The sequence below is a fragment of the Barbatula barbatula genome (assembly GCF_947034865.1).
Source record: "Barbatula barbatula genome assembly, chromosome: 15".
NCBI lineage: Eukaryota > Metazoa > Chordata > Actinopteri > Cypriniformes > Nemacheilidae > Barbatula > Barbatula barbatula.
Window position 1 is genome coordinate 9,964,936 of NC_136778.1, and position 22,369 is coordinate 9,987,304.

A 22,369-nucleotide genomic window follows, 5' to 3' on the forward strand; every position below is an offset into this window, starting at 1 on the left:
TAAGAATACTTTGCATATAGTATGTAACGATTCCAAATGAGGTTTGGTAAACGCATAAAAAGTTAAAACATCTGAAAATCCTTTTCATGTCATCCTTTATATAGATATTTGCTTGTCATTTCAAACCTGTATGACTTACGTCTTACGTCTACCGAACACTAAAGAATAAAATGTAAAGAATCTTGGTAACAGAACAAAGGCGAAACCCATTGACTTGCATTGGTTTTGTGTCTATAACAGAAGTCATTGTTCTGTTACCAACATTCTTCAAAATATCTTAATAAGAGGGTGAGTAAAACGATGACAGGATTTTTATTTTTGACTGAACTATGCCTTTTAAAAAGCAGACCTGATGTGAGTCATTTACCTGAAGTTTGACCTGCTGTATCTCAGCGGCAGTCTCTCGCACCTTCGCATCTGAAAGATCACAAGTGGAGCACACCAGCTGCAAGTATGTACTAGCCTGCTCCTGTAGAGTTCGATCCTGCTTCATCTAATGGGGTATTTAAGAAACAGCAGGAACCATATAAGATATACTGTAGGCAGCGGTACATCCAGTTTTCTGGCTTTCCAGTTCATTAAGTGTAAAATAAAGCAACTGTACGTATACAAAGTGAAATAAAAATGCAATGTGATAACATATACCTGTGCCAGGGCCTCCTTTAGGCAGTGTGGTGCATGCACTGGTAGTTGCATTTCCTCCTGCACATTTGAAAGCCACGTCTGACACTGCTGCAAAGTATCCCGCTCACTGACATGCTTCTGCAGTTCCCGATCCAAACTCTGATAGACCTGCACAGAAGAGAAGATATTTTAACTGTGTAGCTCAATTGGTAAAGCATTAGAGCAATGCCAAGGTCATGGGTTCGATTCTTAGGCAATACAGACACTGATGAAAATACAAATAACATAATTCATCAGAAGCCAAAACATAACTACAAATAACAAGGTATTTAACAGTAAATAGAGTATTTAGCTGTTTAAATCCTAATAACAGCATGACTCTGACATATTAGAGAGGAAAATGACATGAGTGCGACACACTGGATCAAATAAAGCAAAGACCATTTGACAGGTGTTGAATGCTCTGGCATCTCTAATCCTATGAGCAGAAAAGATGACGCTGATTGACATTCTTAATTCAAAAGCCCTCGCGGGGGGCAGGTAAAGACCGGCTTGCTTTGGCAGACGGTGGGTGTTGGCAGAGCACGTGCAGACTGCGGAACTCATTGACCAGATTGCCAGGTGGCGGGATTTTCGGGGCGGCATTGTTCTGGCAAGGTTGGCGCAAGATGTTCGCAGGGGGTCGAAACTAGTAAATAGAAAGGGAGGGGTTTTATCAATGTCTGGGGTAGTGTTGACTGATTTGTGCAAAATAAAACTGGCATGGGAAGGTGGTGAGGTATTAATAGACTCCGAGAGCGACGGAGAAGGCACTGCGTCAGATGGCAGAGAGTGGCTATCGGGTGCCATATTAGGGGTGAGTGTGATTAGGGTTTTTAGAAGAAGGCAGGTGGCAGCTTTTGGTGGGATGCGGCAGTTGGGGGGGGGTGCTGATTGCTAACAGGGGGGGGCTGTGCTCCCTTTCATTGCCTTAAGCTTAAATGATTTGCTTTCACGGAGTGCCTAGTGATGGTCTTGCCGGTATGCATGAGTCAAATGTCAAGCGCATTTTATAGCCAGGCCTCTCTGGTTTATTGACTGGTGGTAAGGGTTGATTTAATCTGATTTAAAATACAAATGCATTGAATCGAGTATTTTGTCAACACTTCACTTGGTGCCAATAGAAAGCCAGACTGGGCGGATTAAAATAATCTGCAGGTTCTGGCAGAGCGGATATAAATTGGCACACTGCACATGAGTTTGCTGGAAAAGGCTTTCATGTGAGGAAAAATACACAGTGACACTGGCACAATAACTGGAAATTATACTAATAATTAACATGCACTTAATCCTACAAAACTATTTTAAAATGTTCAAACGAACAATATTAGGGCTTTTAAAGACAGGATAACAGTTTAACTACAGAAGCAGTGGGTCTATATTTACAGTACTCTTTATTTTAGGCACACTCTATGTAGGTCTAGTGATGGTGTGTTGGCAGGAGGACTCACACGCTGGGCAGTGCTGCAGATGGCAGAGTAGCTGTCTTTTGCTCCCTGCTGGTGAACCTGAATTTGCTGGCGAAGTCGAGCCTGGAGGCGCTCGCTGCAGCCGGACAACAGCTCCTCTCCCTTGTCCTTCAGCGCAGCCAGACGCTCCTCAAAGCCTGCAATCTCCTCCATTATAGCCTGAAATGAGGCGACAATATGTGCAAATTCATGCTGAGTCTACATAACAAATCCTTGTCCAGAAGGAATGTTTTCAAACAGGCCAAAATGTTTCTATTCTGACATTAAGATTTTGTTTTGTAAAGTATGTTTTCTATTTGATTGGTTATTTGAGGAGTATTGATTTTATGTAAAGCCTTGTGATTGGTCACCTTATGTGTGGCCAGCTGCTGAGTGGCAGCTTCAAGGCCGCCGCTCGATGACGGGTCGGGTGTCACCATCCTGCTGGACATCTGCAGTAGCCAGCGCTCGATTTCCTGAAGCTCTTTGTGGTACGCTTCCTGTTTCTTCACCTGCCCCTCCAGTCTCTGAACGTGGGACTTAGGAAATACATTCACACCATTTAATTGACGAAGCACTCAAACGAAAGCAGTTATTATAAATGCAGAGCTGGAAATGATCACGCACAGAAACAGCTTCCGACAGCTGCAAGCATGTGATGGATCATTGGAAAATGATAGCACTCTGTACTAACTGCAATCAGTGGATGTCATCTTTTAGGAAATAGCGCAGAGAGCTTCCCCATTAATATTCAAAAGTTTAAAGTGGACATTTTCTGTACCCCGGAAAAGTCCCTTAGAATGAAATAAGCTGTACTGCACATTATAGATTTTATGCAGAAATTAGCTCTGTTGTGATCAGCAGGTGAAATACATAAGAAAGAAAACGTTGATATGTATAGATGTGTACGTGTTGTCCTGGTTGTACAGTTTTGCTCTGATAACTTTGATATACATGATGGCATGTTCTCAAGGACCCATTTTTTATAGAGGTTCTATAAATGTGCTTCAAGGACTGGGAGGGCTTTGCCATGTGAACGTATATACCCACATTTTCTAAAACGGTATTTTTACAATCCTACTTTATGTAAAGCAGTTCTGCAGTGAATGTACACTTACCCGTGCTGAGAAGCACAACTCCTGATAGTCCGTCTGTAATCTGGTCAAGTTGTCTGTGATAGACGGGGAGTGTAGCAGCCTCAGCAAGCTTTCCCCTTTCTCTAGAACGAAGCTCACCGCTGAATCACGAGACAGCAAAGTCTGCTCCACGGCCTGGACACAACCCGCACAACTCGAAACTAACAAAAACATTTCAAAATACAGACAAAGTGCACTATTAATTGACATGGACTCTACCTTGTACTTGGTCAGCTGTGCTTTTCTCTGGTATAGTTCTGCTCTGGGTTCAACAGTGGAGCTGAGCAGACCACGAGTCTCCCTGAGCCACTGCATTTGACTCTTGCAGCGTTCTTGAAAATCTTTATAAAGCACAATTCCCCTTTCTAGGGTTGTGTGTTCTTCTTGTAGCCCCAGCGTAAGCTTTTCAAGTTGTGATCTGCCCGTCTGCACATCCCTCTCCAGCTTTGATGCTCCGGGGTCATCCAGGAAGGGTACCGCCTGCTCTGAACGTTCCCGAAGCATTTTGAGAAGGCTGTGACCGTTATCCATATCCCCCTGTAGAGACTGCAGGGGTGAGAGAACATCATCAACTCTTCTTTTAAAACAAAACAACATGAAATATGACAGAAAGAACAATAACAAACAAACAAAAAAATCTATAAGTCCAAAGGGAAAATACAGGCTTTCCCAATACAGCTTCTATTCACGTTTGGTTTTAGGTTGGAAGTGTGCTTCTCTGAAGTGGACCTCTGACGGGTGCTTTGAAGCCTGCCGGGCTCCTGACACCTGTGTCAGAGATATGAGAGGAAGCACCAATTACCCAGGCCTTAAATGGGTCTGGCGCAGTGGGGTTTCCCCAGCAACAAGCCCACTCGGCCCCTCCTACTCTCATTTGCTCTTTACCTTTAAGCAGGAAGCATCTCAATATGATATCAGCCTGTGGTCTGTATAAAGAGCCGTACACGAGAGGCTCCCGGCTGTACCCCTGAATCTGGGGCTACTGCTGGGTTGTTGACAGGGAAAGGAAGCCCAGTAGAGCTGCAACTAACGATTATTTTAATAATCGATTAATCTGTCGATTATTTGTTCGATTAATCGATGAATCGGATACAAATTTTTAAAAGCATTCATTTTCAACCCTTTATTGAAAAATAGAACTGACATTGCAAAACATATTTCAAAAGCTTTATTATTACTTATTATATTATTATTACAGCTTGCTGTGGTTTACATGATGCATTTCCCATCAAGAAGCCTCTCATGGTTTGCTGTTTTTTTCGGGTCTCTCTGATGGTCTTTCCTCTACCTCCGCTCTGCTTTTTTTAATTTATTTTTTCTCCGCTATGCTGCGCGGCGCGATCAACTTTTTTTAGTCCTGTGACACACTAGATGCGTGGCGTGAGCGTCTCAGAAGCCTGGCGTGACCGTTTTTAAATCGGCTCCCATGTTAACAGGTTAGAGCTTGCACACTGCCTGCGTGAGACGAGCCGCACGGAAAACGCGTGCATGCTAGGAATTGAATCGACGCCTATTTTTCACGAGACACGCAAGCGTGTTGGAAGCGTTTCCAGGCAAAATAGAATAGGAAAAGATGTTTATATGTAATTTTGTACACGAATACATATTAATGAATGCCATTTTGATGTTTGAAAGCTAATCATCATTTATTTGATCGTATTTTCAAATTGAATTTCATTAAACCAACATCTACACGTTACGGGGTTTACATGTCCACTGTAGAAAACATCAGGAGTTAAATCATGTTTATAATGCATTTTTGGAGAAACAACAAGTGAATATTGAAATAAATTATACATTAATATTCCTATTAAGTATGAGATATTATTACTAAAATGTTGCAAATGAATACTCCAATTAACTACTTTTTTCCATAAAATCTTCCTCCAAGAAAATGCTTAGGCTATATCCAATGAAAAGATACATTGCATTGAATGGGAATATTAATTTATGTCCATCTTAAACACATATTGCATAAAGTAAACTCGTGCATCAATTGATTACGTTACATCTTTAATAACATATCTGAGAATCATCTTAATACGAATTGTGGTTCGTATTAAACCCCAAAATGTATTGGTGACTGAATTATTTTTGTTTTTTACGCTCTTAACAATGTGATTAAAAATGGAAAAAAATATGACACACTACAATAACAACGTAGTCTAGTGTGTCATCTGAGTGACGGTCCAACATCAGGTAATAAAGCTACAAAACATTTGGAAATGTTATTTAAATAAACAGACAGCCTACTTACTCATTTTTCGGATTTTGGAAGGTGTAGGTTATGTGAAAAAAGTTTAAACTTGTCGTGAATACAAGACCCTTGTCTGTCGGCGGCCTCCCTCTATGTCACCTATAGCAGCAGCAGCGCGCCAGCGCCGCGTCAGGCACGGTGCTGGTGTGCAAAGATACAGAAAACACGACGCAGCCGCCACAGAGCTGACACGCAACAGAAACGCCACGCTCACGCCACTCAAACATGTGGCGCGCGTTATAGTCGCGCGATACAACGAATCGATAATGAAATTCGTTGCCAACATTTTTAATAATCGATTTTTATCGATTTTATCGATTCGTTGTTGCAGCCCTAAAGCCCAGTGTTTTAATGATGATCTCCGAGCACAAAAAGGGAAGACAAGACGTTACCGATGCGGAACGATGTAAGAGCGAAGATAATTGGGGCCAGATATATGTTGCATTGGGCTGTCGAAAAAACGCATATTTAATTGAATGGTTATTACTTCTGAAATAAATGCGCCTACTATATTGGTGCTGTTTAACAGACCGTACATATGTGTGTGTGGGTGTGTGTGGACGTCACCGTGTGACCATCGATCCAACATTATGAACTCTATTAACAGTATATGTAAGCCTGAGCCAAATGAGCATTGCATGTGGATGTGCCGTGTAAACCCCGGTAGATGTTTGTGTGTATGCTTGCATGTGAGTGTGTGTAATATAGAAGAGTGTGCATGCGATGCTGAAGCTGTAAGGGCATAGCATCAATTACAAAGTCTGTGCCAGCAGGTTCCATAGACAGGCCGCTCCTTCATCTCAGATCTCTCAGTGGGGGAGTATGTGGAAGGATACGTGTGTGTGTGTGCACATAGGGTGCAACTGCACTAAAGCTTTTTTGCTTTGTCTTCGTAGGGATATGATCAATATGGTACACAAAGAGACTCGCACATGTGCGCACACACATGCACTGGCCTCACAATCTCAAATATGGGCACAAAACTGTGCCAGCCCCACTGAGAGTAACAGTCTGTAGTGTGCGTGTGTGTGATTTTATCAGGCCGAATCAATAGCTCTAAACCACAGGATACAGTTCATATGTTCATATTTTCTTATAGTCTATGCATAAAAGTATATACAGTAGATACGTATGATTAATGTATAAGAAATGGAAAATATATGCCTAGATATGTTGGTTTGCGACAATTTAATTGAATAAACATATGTGCATAGCGTTTGGTCTCTTTAAATTAAAAACAAAAACAAAATTTTAATGTTTTTGGCTCGAATCACAAAACCCTTATGCACCTAAAAGTCAAAGGCGAAAGAAATCCTATATAATGCAGTGTTTTTCATTCCATACCTCCAGCCTCTTCATCTTCCTTTCCATGGTAACACGGTCAAGGGCTTCAATTTTCTCTGTAAACATTTTTAAATTCTTCCTCGCGCCACTGAGCCAATCAGAGAAGGTCCTTAGAGCGTTCTGCGCCTCTGTGATGCTCTGCATCTCCTCCTGGAGCTGTCTGAGGGTCTCCTGAATGACAAAAGAGAAAATCTGAAAGGCTCATTGTCAAGAACACTCATTTTTCTCGATACCAGAATGTCGTGTTTTGATTGATTCCGTGCTGCACGGTTGTGGCCGTTCGCTCCTGGGGGCTAAAAGCGAAGCTATTTTGCCGCATTCTTCACTTGACATGCAGATCCCTCATGCGCGTGGCACCAATTAACGCTTTGGGCTGTGCTGAGCGCGCACCTATCCGCAGACACATAATGGCCCCTCGCTGTAGCGCATGCGGTGGCCTGTTGTTTCTCAGAGGATAATTACACTCATATGTGTCATAGTCAGGGTTTGTGCGTGAACGTATGTCAGGCAGAAGTGAGCATAAAGGAGAGGTGTTAGAGCAAGTGTTAAAAACAATTCCGTTGTTGCCATGAAACAGCAGCAGCGATTGATGGGCAAGATTGGCTCGTATATTGTTTAATTACAAGCTTAGGTCTCTACGTGGGAGAGACATTGATTTTCCACCACAGCTTTTATTTTTGTCCTCCTAGAGGGACGATGGGAATAAACAAGAGCTGGTTTACCACGCTGGACAGCTTCCAAAGTTTTGACGGCTGAGGATTTCAAAATCAGTTTGTTTTGGCAGCAAATGCGGGTGAGTGAATGACACTAGGTTTTACTAAAATAAAACGCCACTGCAGGCCAAATACATACAGAAGGACCTGAGTGTTAGTTAGAAATGTATGTTTAAAGTGTAGTGACATAGTAACATATTTATTGAATTAAAAACATTCTGTAGCAATTACAGTATTCCTGGCAGCAGTTAGCCAGTAACTTACTGTAGATTTACATTTATGTAATTTACTGGCATCAGCTTGTTCAAAGATAAATTTACATTAAACATTAACAAGCCTTTATCTTTACAGAAAATACCTAAAACATTTCTAGGAACCAAAATTAGAGGATTTCTGGTTTCTGGAAATTGTATGGTTTTTTTCTGTAAAGATAAAGACTTATCTTAAAGAATTTGATAAATATAAATCTACAGTAAGTAGCAACTAGCTGCATAACTACAAATAAATATTACCGGGAAAGATTTGCCATGTAATTACAATAAATAAAAAAATGTAATTGCTAAATTTGCCAAGCAATTACAATGAAAAGTTTTCAAACATTTTTACATTTGACAAAAAGCAATAATATTTAGAATTTTTAATATAAAAAGAATTCTATTTCAAGATTTCAGTTTCAAAATTAAAAATCTTGGGTGAACTATTCCTTTGATGTGCTGTAAAGCGCTGACTTGCCTGTATCTGTAGTAGCAAAGCATGATAGCGCGTAGTGAGTTGTGTAACCCTGGTACTGATCCGGCCACTGACATGAGCATCCTCTACGACCTGCTGTGCAAGAGCGCTTAGGCCCTCCACCTCAGCCTGATGCTGAGCGGCTTCAATCTGCCATCGCTGCAGAGACACAACAACATGAAAACCTAAAAATCCTTCAAACTAGTGCTCATAAAGAGCATCCATATCTACAGCTGCATTTACCTTCAACTGCTGTAGCTGGGTCTCCTTTGCAGTGACATCAGAGCGACGATGGCTTCTCACTTTGACTTTGAGCTCCAAGTCTACTAACCACTGGTCCAGGTTTTGGAAAAGACCCTCTAGTCGCTGAACCCTTGCGAGGGCCTGCTCTACCTGGACTTTGGTCTCCCCGAGCCGGTCTTGGTACCCCTCCCATTCGGTCTGTGCTGTTTCCAGGGCCCGATCCTCGATTTGAGGAGCTCCCCATGGAACGACCCTTTCTCGACTCGCAAGAACTGAGCTGAGCAAGTTATGTCCCTTAGGACAATGAGACTGGAGAATCTGGAGATGATTTCAGACACATGATGGCTGTCTCACTTCAAGCTAAAGGTTTGGGGATGTTTCTTTTAACGAAATAAAAAAGGAGTAAAATGAAATCAGAATTACTAACCTGCAGTTCTTTCAAAGTATTCTCCAGAGAACTGATATCTTCATCCAGTGGTGATAAAAGAGCCAGACTACTCTGTTCTTGCTCCAGCCAGTCTTCAAACATGTGTAGTCCGCGCTGGTACTCTTGATGGAGCAGAACCAATTCTTCTGCCTTACTGACAGATGCCTGAAACACCAACAGCATCTCATATATAATATATTTAATGCATGGCATCTCATGGACACCTTGTACAGATCATTGCAGGAAATCAGATTGACTGTTTTCTACTACTATGTGGTAAATAATTCCTGTTAACATAACTATACACATTGAGATCAGGCATGATCTGCATACCTTGGCTTTATCTTTAATAGCTGCATAATTCTCATTAAGTTTCTGAATCTCCTTTTGGGTGACTGCATGTTCAGCCATGTTGGAACCCTTGGTTGCAATCGTCTGTAAGGGGCTGGAATGGCTGAGAACTTCTTCATAGAGGAGCTGTACAACAAGAAAAAACAAAGCATTTAAAGCAATAAACGCCAAATATGAGCCAACTCAGCTGCATCATATTAAAAAAAAAACAGAAGTCAAGGAGGTGCTCTGATTTCTCTGATCAAATGTAAAGTTTTGTTGCCTTGGCACGGCCCAGATTTGCAGTCTTGTCTCTCATTTCGGAGTAGTGTTTGTCTGAGTTGCCAAGACTCTCTTCCACTCGCTCCATCCAGCACTCAAACTGACTGACATCCTCCTGGTAACTGGTCCAGTGTGACAAGGCTCCTTCCAGCTGGCTGTATGCATGGAAACAACATAACCTGAGGCACAATTCTCCATCATTCCCACACTCATATTTGAAGAACATAATGACAGAAGCTTTTAGGTCTAGGAAATCTGTCTGACCTTTTGCATTGTATTGATGAGGACAAGAGTGAATCCCATGAGTCTTTGAGGTCTTGGATCTGCTTGCGAACTACTGGTACGCCCTCGGCTGAAGTGTTTCTCTGGACAGACTCCCCTTTAGTAATAAGCATCTTCAACTGGATTTCTCTTCCCTGACAAGCTGTCAGTAGAGCCTGGAATTGACAAAAATTATATTACACTGCTCTAGATAATTCTAACCATAGTGGCTTCAGTGTTAATAAAAAATGTAACATCTGCACAATAAATGTACCTCAAGCTGGCCCATTCTGGTAATGAGGACACTCTTGTCAGATGTAGGAGATCTGCAGGTCTTTAGTACCTGCTGGGACTCTGAAACCCAGTTCTGAAGTTCCTGCAAGCCCTGTGAGAAAAGCTGATGCTCTCCCACCACTCGTTCTACCCTGGACACCTTCTCCTGCAGATGGGACAGAACAGAGGTCAAGACAAGAAGAGTACAGGGCTGGAAAAATATAAACCGCTCTGTTTTTCCCTTTGATTTAAATTGTATTTAATTTTAAATTAGCTTTTTTATCTTTTTATTTTATTTTTTAAATCTCAATAAGTAAAAAACTAAATAATACATTTTCTTCCATCACAGATAATGGTAATGATGTACAAAGCAAGCACAGGACAGGTGAGGTATACACACAGGTAGTGGAGGTTACCTTAATCAGGTTGCTCAGGGCAAGGTAGCATGCAGCTAGCTGACACACTCGATGCACAAAACTCTTCCCAGCACCCTGACCATCCCAGAGGCCATGTGCTCTCTCTCTCAGCCCTGCCAGTTCAGACTCTCTGGAGTGCATCTCTTCCAGCAACCCCTGAGGATGAGCAACAGGGGGTCACAGTGCAAGCAGGGGTCAAAGGAAAAAGAAAGAGGAGGGTTCATGCCGTGAAATATCACACAGACACAAAAAATCTGAGATTTTGGCAACAGCCAAGGAAAACTTTTACTAAACACACTTAATAAATCAAGGGCACAAAAGACCAACCAAACCAAATTTCTTGCTTTTTTCTTGAGATGGAAAAAAAGAGCACAGTGTGAAATTGTCATTTAGGCAGACACAGTTCATGATAATAGAGTCTATCATGTTGGGTGCACTCTAGGGATAAATGGATTAGAAGGAAAAGTGGGTAAAAGAGGGGAACGGGACGGAGGGAGGGCTAGATAATTACTCAGAGGACCTCAACACACTCAACGCATACACTGTTGGAAATGTAATTGCCGACAGAGCAAACAAAAGGGCCCTGTGGGCGACAAAGCAATACAAAAATAGAGATGAGAGATTTTGCGATAAGGCAAAAATAGGAATATTTATCTTTCCGACTTCTGTTCTACTTTCACATAATACGATATTGGGTTTTTTGTTCTTTGAGTGCAAATTGAGAAGAACGCTGTTCTGAAAAAATTAATTAGGCCCGCATCTCATTATTATCCTTCATATTAGCAAAAAGCTTGACTCAGCAGAATCAGTACTGACAGACAGGGCTTGTTTCATTATCTCCAACAGATACAGCGTCTGTCGAACCGATTTAATAGAGTTTAAGTACCGCAAATTCCTCTGCCACATTTTATCGGATAATATTATGAAATGCTGGGTTCAGATGTGGTGCATTTAAAGATGTCAGATTATGTTAAAAAACATGCTGCAAATTCTTTTTTATTATAATCTATTGATAAATAATCCATAGTTTGTCCTCTTGTTAATGAATTATATTACACAGACTATCTAAGTAAGGTCAGAGAGAACAGGAAGGTAAACAGCAACGGGTGATTTAACCGAATCAATAGGATGATGGGTAGGATGTAAGGGTACCTGAAGTTTGGCGAGTTCTTGTCTCTTGGCTGGCAAATCGTGAAGGCGAGCGCTGCTTTCCTGCACGCTAATCTCAGTTCTGTTCAGCCAGTCTTGCAGGGGTTCCACACTTGCTTCAAAGTCCTCCATCTGAGATTGCAGAACCTGTCAACACATGTTATGTTACACATGTAGCTCAGTTTGCAATGTTGACTTTATAGAGCCCAACACAAAAGATATTTCCATTGATACCATTCAAATGTTTAGGGTCACTTACTCATTCTTCATCAATACTTTTTTCACATTTAAGAAAAAGATTAACTTAATAAAACTGATATATCTATGGGAACAGTTACATGCAAAATCAAAAACATCCTAAATAAATTGAACCTTTTATACTTGGATTCATCTACCGCCCTCCTTTGCCCACAGTTGTGACCAAGTCTGTGAAAACTCAGCTTAAGTTATTTATTTTTATTTACTGTATGTTCATCCTACATAATGTACCCTTGATATCTTTAATATTGACCTAGTAAGATCATGTCAAAGATCATATTGAAATGAATGGTTGAAATCAAACTTTGATGCTTCTAATCTCCTAATGAGAATCTCATTTCAGACTTTTTACAGCCAGATTCAGTTTCCAATCCAGTTTAAGATCAGCTCTACAGTACCTGTAGGGCCGTCTCTCTCCTCTGTAGATTCTCCATTAGGCTCCTCCAATCATCTTTGGCTGCACTTGCTTTGGCCCCGATGGCTTCCACCCTCTCCGCAGCCACCACGCTGCTAAGCTGCTCCGTGTATGTCAGGACGGCATTTAGTCTGGTCTGGCCCTGCTGCCTGTCACTCATGAACTCCTGTGGGGCAGAAAGAGCAAGACATCAGCCATAGAGACACAAGCAGAGTATCACAGATCAGAGGGCTGTAAGCGCGATGAGTCACGTTCAGACACTGACAGAAACCCAGCGGGAATGTCTGACCATCTGTGACGTGCATACGTCCCCTCCTTTTTCCTCTTTCTCTGCTCAAACGGTACGGACGCAATTATGTATGACCCAAAGCATGTCTGCTGCTGTGTTGGCGGTTCAGGGAAGTAAGCCATGCAGAAACATTGTTCCATATTTGAAATGTCTGCGATGGTAAATAAAATATGAGCGTCTCCCCTACATCCCTATTATTTTTGGCATTATTTTTCTATTGTCTGTTACACCTCTTTTTTTATTTGTACGTATCCTATTCTCTATGAATTGTGGGGGGAAATCTACTGAATTTAGTGGAAGGGATTTAAATATGGAAACGCAGATTGTTTAACATGTTTAAGAGAGTTGACAGTGGTACTGTAAGACCGTCTTGCTGGTAGCTGAAAATATTAAATAAAGGAGCATGTAAAGCCAAGGGGGATGTATTTTAGATATAATTTAATAAATGATGCATTGTGCGCATGTGCTCCCTTTCTTTTGTGGTATTAATCTTTAATAAAACTTAATCAAATAAAGCATTAATATTTTTCTCAACTTGTGTGCACTTTATGTCAGAAACCAAATAGCTATTTATTTTGTTGTGTTTAAATTTTTTATTGCTGTCTATTATTATTTATGTACTCTATTGTTTTTATCAATATTTTTTACTTACTAATTATTATTTGTTTTTGTTTATGTATTTTCTTTATTGTTGGTTACTATTATTTATTCACTTAAAATAATTAAATATACAACAAATAAATAATAATAAACAAAATAATTTAAGTTGAATTACCAGTCACTTCTTGTACTGTACACAGGTTTTGAATGCTTTAAAACTTTGGTCAACACTAAAAACTTTACTATAAGATCCAGCTACCACTTTTATTCAGAAGACGAACACCCCATTTCTATTTTTGGTTCCTGCAGGCGCCCCAGATGCATGTTCGCCTTGTGCAATGATCTGTGAAACTTTCATTGTGTCCAGACCTAACCTTCATCACAGCTATACATCATTACTATGCATTTGCGTGTGCTCTCACAGGTCTTCTGCTGTGCTAATTGAAGTCATAAATAGCCCAGTCTGGCACATCTTTGGCTGTACGGTGGATTCATAAACTGGCCCATGGGACCTGAGAATAGACGGCCACTTTATCAAATACTGCCCAGGGCCCACCCTAATGTACATGACAAGAAAACAGACAACCTGCGGCGGTCAAACTGGCTATAATTCAAGAATCTTGTCCTGGTAGGATGAGCCCCCCTGGACAGGGAACTTCTTCACCTACCTGGATCCTCTGGAGAGCAGCAGAGGCATCCTGGATGCTATGCGGGGAGTCAAAGCATTTGGCAGTGGAGATATTGGCATTGACCAGCCACTGCCGGAAGTCATGTAGAGAGGAGCGGAAACGTTGTTCTAGGAGTTTCTCCTTATTCTGACATTCCCGAGAGGCTCGCAGGCTTAGACTGGAGAAAATGAGAGAAAGACCCACACATAGATGTGTTAAAAAAGGAAAGGCTGGGCTTAAATTGTGTGTGTGCGCGGGGTTTATAGCGCAAGGTGTGCATCTGTTTCAATGACAGGCTCCCTCAGAGGGAGACTTTAGGTATCAAAAAGTGAAAACGCAGCAGAACGGATGCACACAAGAATACACTAGCATGTATTTACACAAGCACACATGAATGTGGATGAGGCTGGACAGATAAGCAAGATTTTTTCTTGTTTGCCGTTATACTTGAAAAGCATGCTAACAAGGCACAGCCTGCAGTCATGACAGGTGCTCTCAACTGAAACATACTGTGAGGTGTTATATATCACATGCCTACAGTCACCTCAATTCACACAATTTATACGTGTAAATGTATTGATTTGAATAGATAAAACGCATGTCTGGAGCAACAAACCACAATAAATATTTATAGATATTCATTTCAATCTGTCTGTCTACTGTACCTATGGGATGACACACATTAATTCAAATGAATTTTTTATGAACTTTTGGTAGTTGCATACGAGGCAATTAAAATGTACTCCTTTGTTTATTATTCTTGTGTTCATTTATTAGATTTGATTTTATGTAATAATACAATTAGTCATTTGCTCAACACAAGCTGGAATTAACTACAAACAGTGTTAGTTTTGCGTTGTTTCAGCACCGGATTCACTTCAGGAATTATGCAAATATTACAGTACAAACAAGTCTACCCTTAAATTCTGCAATGCATGCAACTTGCAGACACCTTGCATACAGTATATTACTTAGACTGTCAAAATACTCCACATCCACTGTACAGTCCATGCACTTGATCAGAGTTTAAAACACCTGAACTGAGAAAATTTAAAGATGCTTTGTATGTTTTCACAACTCAAATGCCCCAAAGAAAACAAGTTCATATTCACTTTTAAACAATACAACAGCAGTATTTTTACGTGTATTTAGGAAAAGTTCAGAAATGATGTATTATGTGATAACCTTGATTTATGTGGAAACCGCAATATTTATCACAGTTTTTATGTGTCTTGTCATGCTGTCAGTGTTTCACAGGGCTGTTGGATGACTTTATGTCACTCCTGACCTTTGATTTTGTTGAAATTCAACAGCTACTGGCCACTATACATCTAGATTAAATGAAAATGGTCTCTTAATTTTTTCCGCGTCTATATGAATAACCATATGAATTACCATTAATGCAAAGAAATGTACACAAACATACAACCCTTAAACTTATTAAATGTCTGCTCTCCACAAGTTGCAAAAGAGCTTCATAAACTGTATGAGACAAAAACCTGCTGACTTTTATGAATAAAGAACATCTATAATAGCCTAATTTACATAGAAATTGGCATGTTAGTGCTGAAGGTTTATAAAAGCTTACAACGTTAAAAACTTTTAAGACGCAATTACATGGGAGCTCTGTAACATGTTTTACTTGTCTGCACAAAGTAAACAAACTTCCAGCCAATGGAATGTTAAACCAAAACAGACTGTGACTGTTTGACTTTAAACCCTCTAACCTCATGCATATGCCTTGCACGTCTTCAGCACTCACCTGTTATGTAGCTTGATCAGAGCGCTGACCCTGTCCGACTGAGGACCCAGATCACCAGAGAACCCACACAGCTCATTCAACTGCGCTTTTAGCTTCTCTTCCATAACTTCGGCTGCCTGAAGCCCCTCCAAAACACCCTGACGGACACGCACAAAAACACACACAGCAGGAGAGAGAGTGTCAGTACAGAGGCCAGGCTTGACGTCCGAAATCTCATTTATCGGCTTGATGCTCCTTCTAGCAAAGTTCTGCACACACACACACACATACAAACACTTGTGAGCATTGACAAACAGCTCTATTCAACTCAATAACGGGCTTCTTACAAAAGCATTTCTGTTCTTCAGCAAGAGCAGGAAGCCTTCCCGCTTCTTCCAACATGCTTGAAATGAAACAGAGCCAAAGTCATGTCTCTCTCTCTCTCTCTCTCTCTCTCTCTCTCTCTCTCTCTGAGTTTCCACCCTCCTTCACAAAAAAAGAGGAAATGCTTCCCTGATTTCCCTCTACAGAACACTTCCTCTTCTAGATTCTCTCCTCCTCTTCCTTCTTCCACCCCTCCTCTCTTCCACTTCACATGCTGCACTCTTCCACCCTCTTCCGTGGCTCTAATTCACTACTCTCCGCCTTTGACATGTTCTCTGGCTTGTGATCTCACTTTCTCTCTTTCCCTCCCTCCTGTTTTCATATTCCCTCCCGCGTTCCTCCCCTCCTCTGTCTCTCCCGCTCCCGATGGGAGTCAGCTGTCAGATGTCGAGGAGCCTGTGCCGCACAAACGAGCGTGTAACACAAACAAGTCCGGACAGCGGAAACGGGGATTAGAGAAAGTGAAAGAGCCACTATTAGATTCACTATAGTGACAATTACCCCTATTAAAATGAAATAAACGGCACTTCTTTTTTAATGATCTGAACAGCAAGAGGCAGATGGGAGTTAAAACAACCTCCGCAGAAGCAAAACATCACGACTTAGTTTAAGAGAAACAGCAAGTTAGTCGGACATGTTTAAAAGAAAGAAAATTGAAATCTAGGAAATTTCTAGGAAATAAGCGCGTGCTGCTATATAACGATAACAACAAACAATCTAATAATGACTGAGACTTGCTATTTGTTTAAGCCGTCGACTCTTAACAACAGGCCTAGCTGTTTGACTGTTTATATAATCTATACATAAACTATAATTAAATACCTTTCACCTTATACCCCGTCCCCCCCCCCCCCGCGTTCCTCATCTCCACTTAATTACCTTGGCTACCGTCCATCCCTCCACCGCCGCAGCTCCGCTGTTCCTCCTCTCCGCGCTGCTCAGTCCCTCGCTCCACTCTTTCAACTGCGCCTCAAGCTTCTCCATTTCCCCCTCCAACTGCGCGGTCAGCCGCGTCTGCTCCATCTCGGCCCCCGTCGCCGCGGCCACGGCCGTCTCCAGGGTGTCGCGGGCTCGTAGCGATGCTCCCTCCCACTGGTGCAGGGCTCGAGCCAGAGCCGCCACCTCTCCATCCATCAGCTCGCAGCCCGCCGCCGCCGTGTGACTTCCGGCTCTCTCCGCGCTCAACCGCACGCGCCTCAGCCGCTCGCGTCCCTCGCACGCGCCGCGCTCCAGCAGCCCCTGAAGGAGGGAGGGAGCGAGAAGGAGAGGGAGGGTAAAGTTGCTACGGAAACTGCGGCATATCGGTGGCTGTTATTCAAGCGCTGTCGCCGCGGCTCGCGATTCTCACGGCGGTCTAGAGCTCGTTAAAAACTCCGCTCTCAGTTTTCTCGCGCTGCAGAAAATGAGCGCTAATCCCCTCCGCATCATTCCTTTTTCCTACACTACCTCCTCTTCTATAGAGTCTAGCTTCAGTGTCACATTCATCTCACATTCAAATTACAAATGCATACATTATCCATACATTTAATATTGTTAATGATGGAAAATATAGTGTCTCAAAGTTGAGTTAAAAAAATCAGGCTGACCGTGAATAATAATTAAAAATATATATTTATAGCCTATTTATTTAAATGTATAAGTATATGTTAGCTACCTGTCAAAGTCAAGTTGAATGAATGAATAAATGAAAATACAATGGTCCTAATAAAGTTATTCTCAGATGATCATTTTGGACTGATGTATAAATCTATACATGTTCTCAGATCTCATGCATGCCCTCCAGAGATGTGTTTCCTGTTGCTTATCATGAAGACCCTTAAAACCCAGCAAACATAAAAAAAATCAACATTTTTGGAAAAATGTAACTGTTCTATAAAATTATGACAGCAGAAAAATATCAAACCTTCTTTAAATTGAAGTGCTGTATATCATTCACAGCGTTAAGCATTTTCTAAACATAGCTACTGTATAATAAATGCATTTACATTTATGCTTTTATCCAAAGCAACTTACAATGCATTATACATTTGTTTCTAAATAGGCTATGTGCAATCCCTGGGTTCAAACACCCGACCTTGCCATTGCGAGCACCATCCTCTAACCACTGAGTTACAGGACAGCTCAGTGCTCAAAGAAGCAAAAAGAACCCGATTTAAAAACGTTTGATCCCTGAAAAAACACACACTGAAAAGGATAGCTGTATTTGAATAGCTTATCCGAAGTGCTCCTTTAGTTTTTGTTCCTCTGTTTCCTGTCTACCACTCTTTCATTCCCTCTGACTGGCACTGATTATCCTCGGATAAAGGTGTAAAAAGCTAAATCTGCCCCCCAGTTCCCCCCCTTTTCTAGCGCCTCTTATTGGATTCTCACTGCTTCTGGTATCTTCTTTCTCACTCTCATTTTCCCTCTCATTGAACGTACACTTCATTCTTTGAACGTGTTGTGGAGATGAACAGAAGGTGTCACAAGCAAATCAGCACAAAAATGCGGCAGTTCCATTAAATGAGTTCATGTAAGGACTTGCTTCTGTTCATCTGTGACTGGAAGAGATAGAAACCTCTGGATTTGGAATGAAATGGACGTTTTCTTTCATTCGCGTTTGTTCACAGGCATACAGAGCAAATACACATGAAAAAATATATGTTTTAATGAAAATAGTAAATGCTCTAGTTGGCACATTGGTTATGTTAAATGTTCTGTGAATTTTTTATTTGTAAATGTGCTGTACTGTGCTAAGTGGCTGCTATTGTAGTGCAATTTCCCTCATGGGGTTAATAAAAGTACATATCCCTCTATCTGTCTATTTATACACCCACACACGCACACACACAGCTACACTCTCATATGTGCAGGTGAAATGCAATTATGCATATCGTTGTCTCACATAATTTCACATGCAGTCTCACACCCTCTCTGTTTAAAAGAATTGATCTGTTTTCATTTATTTCAAACCATACACAATAAAATATTTTTTAAATGCTGTTCGATATAGTGAAACACATACTGTATGTACAACTTAAAGAATATAAAGCTGTTTATTTTACAGATGTTGCCAAATCCCCCCAAAAAACATGTTTTTTCTATTACTTATATAATATATGGGATTTTATTACTTATATATTCAAACTAATTTAAATAAAACCAGAATTAAAAAATGCTTCTATATATAAATATAAAATGTCACTAGATTTTCTTACCCGGACTTCAGTCAACTTCTGACTTAAGGTGGGAGAGTGAACACATGGGTCAGAGCATTGCTGAAGCTCCTCCCCTACCACCATAAGCCAATCAGTGAGCTCCCTGATTGTTTCCATGTACTTCTTATGATCGAGAACAACATCCTCTGACAGCCCGACTCTCTCCTAAATGGGACAAGTAATCAAACTCATTAAATTATTTACATGGAATTGTCAAATCATTCACTGTTACACCTCAACCATCCAAAAAAACATTTAAAACATTTCACCTCAGCTGCAGCTTTGACATCTTCAAACTGCGCCCTAAGGACGATCATTTCTTCCTCCTTAAAGACAGGGTCTCCGGTGCGTTTGTAAAGTTCAGCCGCACTCTCCTCCAGATAGCACAGAGCACCCTGGTGGTCCTCAACATCAGATGACAGCAGGCGCAATCTCTCCAGTTGCTTTCGTTTCTCGCGCAGACCGATCTGAGGTTCCAGGGGTCCTTTGACCTCCTGGCCAACTTCTTCCAGCCATCTCTGCAACTGTGCACGAGACTCCACAAATAAATCCCACTGATTGACGGTCCACTCCAATCGACTAAAACAGGACAAAATGACACAGGGAAAGAAAATGTTATGAAATTAAATTAATACAAAAACATTCACTAAATAAATAAGTAAATTTGTCGACCTCACTGATCATGTTCACTCCATTGTATGGAACATCACATTTCTGAAGCACACAAAATGCTCTCTATAACATTTTTAGGTAATACTAAGATGACATAGATTATCAGGATGTGTAAACTTGTAAACTCCATGCCAGTCTGAAATATCATTCAAAGCACAACAATGAACGCTTATTCTAAAAAACTAAATACTAAAGGTCATGAAGGCTATCAACTCAACACATTTCTTTAGCTGATGACATAATTTGTGAATAAACTGTAACAAAATTAATCATATTAGAAACATTCCAAATATATTCACAACGACCTCTATATCATTTAGAAAATCTGCAACATAGACCCCACTATCAAACCATGACCAAATTATTCATCAGATAATTGGAAAAACAGCTCCATCATTACACCCTTGGTGTTAATTGAAACTGATAGAGCCAGATAATAACTTGGTTACCATAGTGATGATGTTGTGATGATATTAAATTGAATAAAAGCCCAGGTGGCTGCCACCTGCAGTCAAGCACACTTGCCAATTCGAAAACAGACCACTATATTTTTCCTTTTATCTCTCTTGACCCGAAGTACCTAAATGGCCCAGGTAATTATATTTCTATTGATCTTCCCATCGACGTGGTTTGTTCCCATTCGATTTCAACGATAAATTGACCCAAACCTCTGCATTGATGGTCATGCAGTAAGCCATGTTTTTAAAAGAGGGTCAATGAGTTCAATGGGCTGAAATCACCTGTGGCAGCTCATGGCTCTCAGCAGCAGCGCTGCCCAAGCATCTTCAGCTTCCTGGAGCTTAGAGCAGATCACTCCTCGATCCACCTCTCCGCTGCTCTTGATGATCTGCTCAGCCTTCCCAGCAGCCATGTTGAGCTTCACCTCGCCCTCGCCCTTCATAAGCAGGATATCCTGGATAAGAGGAAACAAATTACAGCTACCTGCATACAGACTTAAAACATTGTTCTGTTTATTATTCTGATTCTTCAATAGAGTAAGGAGAGATTTGGTTCAAGTTAAACTGAAAACAAACATTTTCATATTCCTCTGCATTTAATATATTTGGTTGCATCAAATTAAATTATAGTGTCAAAATAGAATCTTCTAGAGAGAATCTACACAAAATTTGACCCTGGGTCACAAAACCAGTCTTAAGTAGCACGGGAACATTTTAAGTAAAAGCCAAAAAGGTAGATTTTTCTTTTATGCCAAAAATCATTAGGGTATTAAGTTAAGATCATGTTCCAAAAGACATTTAGTAAATTTCCTACTGTAAATATATTAAGACTTTATTTTTGTGAGTGGATGACCTGCTACAGCGTCTCTGATTAACAACTTCAATGGCATTTTTATCAATACTTAAATTGTTTGCACCCTCAGATTCCAAAGTTATAAACAGTTATATCTCCGCCAGAAAGGATCCTATCCTGACAAACCATACGTCAATAGAAAGCGTATTTATTCCGCTTTCAGATGATGTCAAAATCAAAAAATAAATCTGGGAAAAATGGGTTTGATGTCCAGGGTCACAAATGATGTCCTTCAGACACTTCCAGATGAACGCACCTGTGCTCGCTCAAGTTTATCTTCCACCTCTTTTTTATTCCCTTCTGTGTTCTCCAGTTTCTCCAAACTTCCCTCAACATCCTGCAACCATGTTTCCACTGCTTTTAACGCCTCCTCGAACGCCTGGTAGTCCTGCAGGCATCGGATTTGACTCCTGGCCCCCTGGAGCAACGTTTCATGGTTGGAGAGCAACTCCTTTGCTACATTATCATGTGATCTAGATCCTCCCTCTGTCAGGGTGAGAGATGACTGACATAGACGTTCAAGAGACGGCCTACGAAAGAGCCAGATAAAACATGCAGGCAACTGTGTTCCAGCTCATAATAACATTGAATACTGAACATTCTTCCGTACACATGTTGGCTCATAAACATGCGCAGATCGACCATATGTACCTCCTCATCAGGAGCTCTCTGTGGATTTCCTCCACTCTTTTCAGCTCTTCAGAGCAGTCAGGGGCTTCTGGCTCACTCTCACCCCACAGAGGACCATCTGTCTTCAGCCTCTCCTCCAGCTGTTGGAGCCAGTGTTTCAGATCCACCACACGTGTCTCATACCTTAATAGAAGAGACACAGTGTTCGGATTTTACTTTTTATTCACAGAACATGTTATATTATATTTTATGTTAATTTGATTAAATAAACAGCTTGTTGAATGGGTCGTGTAACTTTGTCGCATTTAAGTTTAGCCAAGTAATGGTTCTTCTACGGGTAACTGAAAATATTACTTTTAACTTGCTAGCTAATGTAATTTACTTATTTCTTTTGCTTGTTTTCAGAAATAATCTACAGGGTCTCCACTATTTGCTGATGTGTACCAGATGTAAATTTTATGCCACAAAAGCATACATATGCAGTATTGTTTATGCTTGTAGGCATGTACTGGAGATAGGCTTTTCCCTATCCC

The 22,369-nt window shown here is 40.9% G+C and overlaps 1 protein-coding gene across 1 annotated transcript in view; it reads right to left on the minus strand.

Annotated features, from left to right (window-relative positions):
• The window catches only part of LOC306904202 (nesprin-1-like), a 75,163-nt gene that overhangs the window by 49,242 nt on the left and 3,552 nt on the right, over positions 1–22,369 (minus strand). Inside the window, exons 8-32 of the mRNA XM_079473959.1 lie at positions 21,858–22,019; positions 21,463–21,736; positions 20,636–20,808; positions 19,493–19,802; positions 19,224–19,388; positions 16,906–17,265; positions 15,664–15,800; positions 13,902–14,079; positions 12,328–12,510; positions 11,675–11,818; positions 10,523–10,678; positions 10,108–10,272; positions 9,837–10,009; positions 9,574–9,727; positions 9,294–9,437; positions 8,961–9,125; positions 8,534–8,851; positions 8,294–8,449; positions 6,849–7,019; positions 3,467–3,793; positions 3,230–3,382; positions 2,483–2,650; positions 2,115–2,291; positions 646–792; positions 368–493 (exon numbers count right to left, since the gene is read on the minus strand). Coding sequence (XP_079330085.1) covers positions 368–493; positions 646–792; positions 2,115–2,291; positions 2,483–2,650; positions 3,230–3,382; positions 3,467–3,793; positions 6,849–7,019; positions 8,294–8,449; positions 8,534–8,851; positions 8,961–9,125; positions 9,294–9,437; positions 9,574–9,727; positions 9,837–10,009; positions 10,108–10,272; positions 10,523–10,678; positions 11,675–11,818; positions 12,328–12,510; positions 13,902–14,079; positions 15,664–15,800; positions 16,906–17,265; positions 19,224–19,388; positions 19,493–19,802; positions 20,636–20,808; positions 21,463–21,736; positions 21,858–22,019 — 4,786 coding nt within the window. The remainder of the gene's footprint in view (positions 1–367; positions 494–645; positions 793–2,114; positions 2,292–2,482; positions 2,651–3,229; positions 3,383–3,466; positions 3,794–6,848; positions 7,020–8,293; positions 8,450–8,533; positions 8,852–8,960; positions 9,126–9,293; positions 9,438–9,573; positions 9,728–9,836; positions 10,010–10,107; positions 10,273–10,522; positions 10,679–11,674; positions 11,819–12,327; positions 12,511–13,901; positions 14,080–15,663; positions 15,801–16,905; positions 17,266–19,223; positions 19,389–19,492; positions 19,803–20,635; positions 20,809–21,462; positions 21,737–21,857; positions 22,020–22,369) is intronic.